The sequence below is a fragment of the Spermophilus citellus genome (genome assembly GCF_964194105.1).
Source record: "Spermophilus citellus genome assembly, chromosome: 13".
In the NCBI taxonomy this organism is placed as follows: Eukaryota; Metazoa; Chordata; class Mammalia; order Rodentia; family Sciuridae; genus Spermophilus; species Spermophilus citellus.
The window spans coordinates 13465992-13472650 of record NC_138193.1 but is presented as its reverse complement, the minus strand read 5'-3'; the positions used below and the strand labels follow the sequence as shown (position 1 = coordinate 13472650).

General features: G+C 39.9%; 1 protein-coding gene across 1 annotated transcript in view; it reads left to right on the top strand.

The window, feature by feature from the left end:
* The first annotated feature begins 856 nt into the window (after positions 1 to 856).
* Positions 857 to 6659, top strand: part of NPHP1 (nephrocystin 1) — a 47490-nt gene continuing 41687 nt past the window's right edge. The window contains exons 1-2 of the mRNA XM_081265519.1: positions 857 to 967; positions 4072 to 4145. Of these exons, the coding sequence (XP_081121645.1) occupies positions 899 to 967; positions 4072 to 4145 (143 nt within the window). The 5' untranslated portion in view covers positions 857 to 898. The remainder of the gene's footprint in view (positions 968 to 4071; positions 4146 to 6659) is intronic.

The following is a 6659-nucleotide window of genomic DNA, read 5'->3' as shown; positions in this document are numbered from 1 at the left end:
AGTTCTTTTTAATTTTTTATTTGAGATAGGGTCTTGCTAAGTTGCTGAAGCTGGCATCTAACCTGTGATCCTCCCAGTTCTGCCTCCCAAGTTGCAAGCAATACAGGCAGTACTTGGCTTTATGGACTTTTCTATCATTTTTGAAGAAAGAAGTATATAATAAAAATGTGACAGTTTGGCCTGACCTGTGGAATCAATTTATGTATAGTTATGAAGAACACACACTTATATTAATGTGGTCCATCATTTGGGAGGTTAGCTGGGTCTGTCATTCTTGCTCAAGTACAATGTTGCCATAGTGGAGTTTGGGGATTGGATTTACAGAATTCAGCCCAGCTTGGGGAATTATTATTACCAGCTTCCTAAGAGTGCCTGCAAACTGGGGATCAAGGTGAGGATGCATTATTTGCTCACAGATTTGCTTGGAACAGAATCACCATCCTCCCAGAATTCAGATGGACGACGTGCAAAATCAGAATGGAGAGAAACTACAGACATATCCCAGAAGACAAATAACTAAAAAGTGACTTTGAAAGCAACAGTATGCGCCAAAATCATGCACCCGGTGAAGGCTACACTGGACAGTTCTTGTAGTTATGAAAGTGTTAAAACGCTCAAATCGCATCTTAAGATTTGCTCAGTGAGACTGGCATGAGCCAACAGCATAAAACAGCACCCCAACCCGAGGTAATAACGATACGCTGTGGCACGTGTAGTTTCGCACACCCGAGGCTTCGCGAGTCGGCAACCGCGGCGGGAGTGCTACAGCTCTCGCCTTCTTCCCACCAGCAGTCGGCAGGTGGGCGGGGCTAGAGGGCGGGCACAGCGTGGCGTCATCTTCCGGCGCCGCCTTAGTCTCCCTGGCAACCGGCGGGCGCCGGGCGCCGCGGCGGAGGAGATGCTGCCACGCCGGCCGCGGGATCCGCTGCAGGCGGTGCGGCGCCGCAGTCAGGAGCTGAAGCAGCAGGTACGGTGGGGCCGGGCGCACCCCGGGGTGGGCGAGGGGGCGCGGGGCGCCGCGGCGCTTTCCTCCCAGCGACCCCACTCCCTGGGAGCCGGCGTCCGACCCAAACGCTCCGCACCCGCGGCCTCCCAGCTCCAAACCCCGCTCCAGCCCGCGCTGCGCCCGGCCCGGCCACCCACGGAACCTCCCGACCGTCCACGACAGACCGCGTCCCCCGCCCTGACGGCCCCCAGCCGCCGGGTCTGCAGCCCAGGGCTGCGCTGGAGCTGCCCTACCCGCGCCCGCCCCGCGCTCTCCGGGGTCCCTGTCCCTGGAGCCACCGCTCTTGGGGCCCAAGCCTCAGGAAGAGTCCTACTGTGTCAGGACTGCAGGACCTGGAGGGCGAGCAGGGACGTTAACTAGAGGACACACAAGTGATGTCAGCATGAAAGTTAACTTCAAAGATAAACCAGTGGCAAAGGAGATGAACTCTCCCAAAGACTGTGAAAATGGCCACTCTCAGTCTTGGGGAAGGCGTGGCCGGCCTGGCACCTAGACTCGCTGCTCCAGGGTGTCAGGTTCAGCTTTCTGGAAAGCACTGTGACGAGGTGTAGCCCATGTGCATGCGCCCAGGCTGGGTAGTGGAGTTCCAGAAACCTGCCCTATGTAATAATGAAACGTTGGGACAGAGATTGATAGATAGTAAAAGTACTGGTCTCATTGTTGCTTAATAGAAAAAATGATACACTTTAATGAGAAGTAATAGGGGAATGAATAACTTTTGATGGGATATAATAATACTATTACTAAACTTGTTAAATCTTAATGTGTTAGGGAAAATATTTGTGATCAAATGGCAAGTTAACAAAAACAAAACGGAATAAAAGGTATCTTAATGACGTTTTTCTATATATAGTACATGAAAAAGATATAAAAGAAAATATGCTGAAATGGTATCTCTGTGGTGGAATGCTGGGAGTAGTGTTTTTTCTCATTTTTAAGTACACCGAATGCCTGTGCCTTTTTTTTTTTTTCCAGTACTGAGATTGAACCCAGGTGTGCCCTATCACTGAGCCACATCCCAGCTCTTTTATTATTTATTTGTGTTTGTGGTACTGGGGATAAATCTGGGGCCTTGTGCATGCTAGGCATGTAAGTGCTCCACCACTTAGCCACATCCCTAGCCCTTTTTATTTTTTATTGTGACACAGAGTCTGGCTAAATTGTTGAGGCTGGCCCTGAACTTGTGATCCTCCTGCCTTAGCCTCCATAGTAGCTGGGATTATAGGTGTGTGCCATTTCATCCCAGGTCTATTACCTTGCGAGAAAAAAAAAGTAAATAGCAATTAATAGGTTCATTTTTTTAGATTCTTTATCAGTTTGCTAATTTTATTTTGTAAAAAGGATCTATTGCCAAGATTTTTACTCTAAATAAAATTATTTTATATCAGTTAAAAATAAGCCAGGCACGGTGATGCAGGCCTGTAATCCCAGCAGCTCTGGAGGCTGAGGCAGGAGGATGGTGAATTCAAAGCCAGCCTCAGCAAATATGAGGTGCTGTACAACTCAGTGAGACTGTCTCTAAATAAAATACAAACTAGGGCTGGGGTCATGTGCCCCTGAGTTCAATCCCTGGTACCTAAAAAGAATTTAAAAAAATAAATTTTAAAATGTACCAAAGAATTTGGCACATAAATATTTAAGTGACTTTGTATTGGAATCACAGTGGTACAGCAAAAGCAAAATTGTCTCCTGGTAGAAATGAAAAATAAAACTTGATGGAGTATTGACTTACTTACTGGTAACTTACTGTGGTTCTGCACTTAATTTTAAATTTAGTGGGACATTAAGAGAACCAGGAAATTTTTCAAAAGTAAACTATAAAAGCAGTTAGTAAAGCAAAAATAAAAGATGATTACAAAATTATTCAACTTGGAGACAAATTGATTCAGGAACCACTTGATACCTTGAATATCTGGAAAGGACGTTTTAATAGTATTAGCTCATTCTTTCCTGTATCCACAAAAGAGACCTGAAAAGAAAGTGGACGGGGCTGGGGATGTGGCTCAAGTGCTAATGTGCTCACCTGGCATGCGCTGGGGGCGCTGGGTTCGATCCTCAGCACCACATAAAAATAAAATAAAGATGTTGTGTCCACCGAAAACTAAAAAATAAATATTAAAAATTTTTTTTTCTCTCTCTCTCTTGAAAAAGAAAAAAGAAAGTGGAATAAATTTCCAGCATGGTATCCATGGGACAAGGAATCAGCTTCCTATTTGGGTCACTGAGTGTATGAATTTTGTAAATAACTGAGGTGGATGCCAAATAATAAGGACAGAGAAGAAGCTAGTGTAATTTACTTTTTTATCTACTTTATCTTTTCCACATAATCTGCAGAAAAGAAACCAAAGGTGTGCCTTTTTGGAGGGGTACATTGACAAAGATGCAAGTAGTCTTTAGTAACACAGGAAGTCAGGACAAAGTCATGTAACATTCGATGCAATGAATACTATTTGGTAATAAGGAATAAACTTATGATACAACAGTGTGGAAGCATAACATTACATGGTTCATGTAGACAAGAGTTCATACTGTACAAGTTCATTTATATAAAAGTTCAAGACCAGGCAAAATTTAGGGTGGAAAAAAATCAAGACAAGTTTGTCTCAGGAGGAATGGGATGGAATTTACTAGAAAGGACATTGGAGTTCTTCTATGAGGTTTCAGTTATAAACACACATGTTTGTCAAAATGCAGCAGACATACCTTTTAGGTTTGTGCATGTCTTTGTATGTTTTACATCAAATATTCAGCTCTCTTAGTGGTACCTATAGCACATTATTTAGGGGGCAGTGTACTGGTGACTGCGGTTGACTTCAAAATGCATAAAAATAAAGTGGGTTGATGGATAGATAGACCAAATAAGTAGGGTAAAATGTGAACAGTAGAATCGAGGTAGTGGCATATAGGTATTTGCTATAAAGTTCTTTCGACTTTATTGTATGCCTAAAAGTGTTTATTTCATAAGGGGAGAAAAGTAAATTTTTATTTCCTAAGACAATAGACATAACTGAAATGTAAGAATCATAACTTAATATGATGTTTTAAACTGTCTCCGTTTGCCGTAGGTTGATAGTCTGCTTTCTGAGAGCCGATTGAAAGAAGCTCTAGAACCTAATAAAAGTCGAGATATTTACCAAAGGTAAAGTATGCTCAATTATTGGATTTTCTCGGGACTATACTTATATCTCAATGAGTTGGATTTAAGGCACAGAAGTTGTTTGAGACTTTCTTGCCCTCTTTCCCTTCCTTTCTTGCTTTTTCTTTTTATTTATCTATGTTTCACCCAAAAGACAAAATAATAATGGTAGATAATATTGAGGTAACAGTGAATAAGATTTTCTAAAATGTACTTTTAAATATTTCCTATCATTATCTATATTTATTTGGTCTTAATTTGAAATGATAAGATCAAATAAAGAATAGTAAATATTAAAAAGAAGCACCCTTCATTTATTTTATACCCTGTATGTGCCGGGCATTATAGTCTGTACTCCTCAAACTTTTTCTTAAATTTTTTCAATAATACCATAAGGTACTTATTAACATAAATAAGAAAATCAAGGCTCACAGCAGTTAGTTAATGCATCTAGCATTACTTGGCTTTAAGACACTAAAGTTGGGAGCCTATGAAAATGTTTTAAGGTGGCTAAGAAATGCAGAATTCCTTGAAGCAAGGGAGGGCACTTGACGAGAATCTCAGAGGTGCAGGGTTTAGTCCATTACAACCAAATGGAAGGATTGCACGGTGATGTCATGAAGGTCTAGAAGGAACCAGCTACACCTAGTGGTTGTGGGCTTGTTGCTATTGTGCAGCAACTAAAATCTGCTCAGAATGCACTGGGGTGGCTCACGCAGAATTACCCTAGGCCCTTGGCTCATGTAGCCCAGAAATGATCAGAAATCTTGCTAGAAGCAATTTGTCTTTGCTTGAGATAATGACCTTTAATTTTCTTGAAAAGATACTGTGTTCTCTATATGAGTAAGTAGTTTCTGGTTTTAATCCCTGGGAAATTTTAACATTAAATAGACATAACGAACTAAACTGAACTAGACTGCTAACACTTTTGCATTAAGTTCAGAACATCATTAAGTAAATCTGCATATTTGGGGGTATTTGAAGAGTTTATAGCATTCAGAAGAACATGAGAAGGGGCACCAGGAGATAAATAGTAAATACTTAAGTAATAAGACCATGGGGAAGAAAAGAAAAGGGCATGAGATTCATTCTATTAACTTAAATTATTTATTAGAAGTATTTGGAAAAGTTTTACTTAAGCCAGGAATTCAAAGTGCCTAAAGGCAAAGTAAAATATAAATAATTGTTAAAATGTCAAATGGAATTTAATTTACCATTATTGGCAGGATTGATTGTTTAAGGAATTATTTCAAATTAAGTTAATTAATAATAGTGAAGAAAATAATAAAGGTAATCGTGCTTGCTTTGCTAGATTTAAAAACAAAATAATATATACAGACTATATTTGAAGCCTTGGGGAAAGCTAAGTTTTGAATTTTCTTTTAAAAAATATTAAGCGTTGGGGCTAGGGATGTGGCTCAAGCGGTAGCGTGCTCGCCTGGCATGCGCCGTGCGCTGGGTTCGATCCTCAGCACCACATAAAAATAAAATAAAGATGTTGTGTCCACTGAAAACTAAAAAATAAATATTAAAAATTCATTCTCTCTCTCTCTCTCTCTCTCTCTCTCTCTCTCTCTCTCTCTCTCTCTCAAAATAAAAAATATTAAGTGTTTATGGGGAGAAGAGATTGAACCCAGGCCCCTTTGCCACATGGTTACATCCCTCGTCCTTTTTATTTTTTTCTTCTGAGACAAGGTCTTGTTAAGTTGCCCTGGCTGGCCTCAGACTTTCAATCCTCCTCCTCAGCCTCTAGAGTTGCTGGGATTGTAGATGTGTGACACCCTGCCTGGCAATAATAAGTATTTTTAAGCCATAGTTAGCTTGTGAATAAAATGATCCCTTCACAGTCCCTTAAAAATTCACACTGATGTTTGCAAGTCTGAAAATGTCATTTTGCCCTTATGTTTGATTAATAGTTAGCTGGTTATAGAATTTAAAATAATTGCTACTAAAACTTTTGAAGGCATTGTTCAGTTTTCTTTGTATGCAGTGATGCTGGTAAGTCCAATTATCGTTCCTTAATAATTAGCCTGTTGACTTTTCAGCCTTGGTGTTTTGAAATTTTAGCACAATATATTTTGGCATTGTTTTTATCTGTTTAGCACCAAGTGGATAGTTTCACTTTGAAAACTCATATATTTCTCATGAGCTCTGGGAAATTTTATTTTACTAAAGATCACTTCTTTACTTCCATTTATCTTTTTTTTTCTGAAACATCTTTGAGTCGGGTATTGAATATCTTGGATAGATTGTCTAGGTTTCTAAACCTCTCATGAATACTTTTGTTGCTTGTCTTTTTCTTATGCCTGGGAGATTCTCTTGACTTTTTTTTTCTCCTAAATGGAATTGTAATTGAGGATTGGGTAACAAATACTGACAGTATTTTGTGTAGCAGCCACAATTAAGTCCATTAGACATTCCAAATAAAACACTAACAAAAATTTTTATAACTTCTATGAATGTTTTATTTTACTGATCATGTTGTTCATTTACTAGTGTTTTTTCTTGTTTTCAATC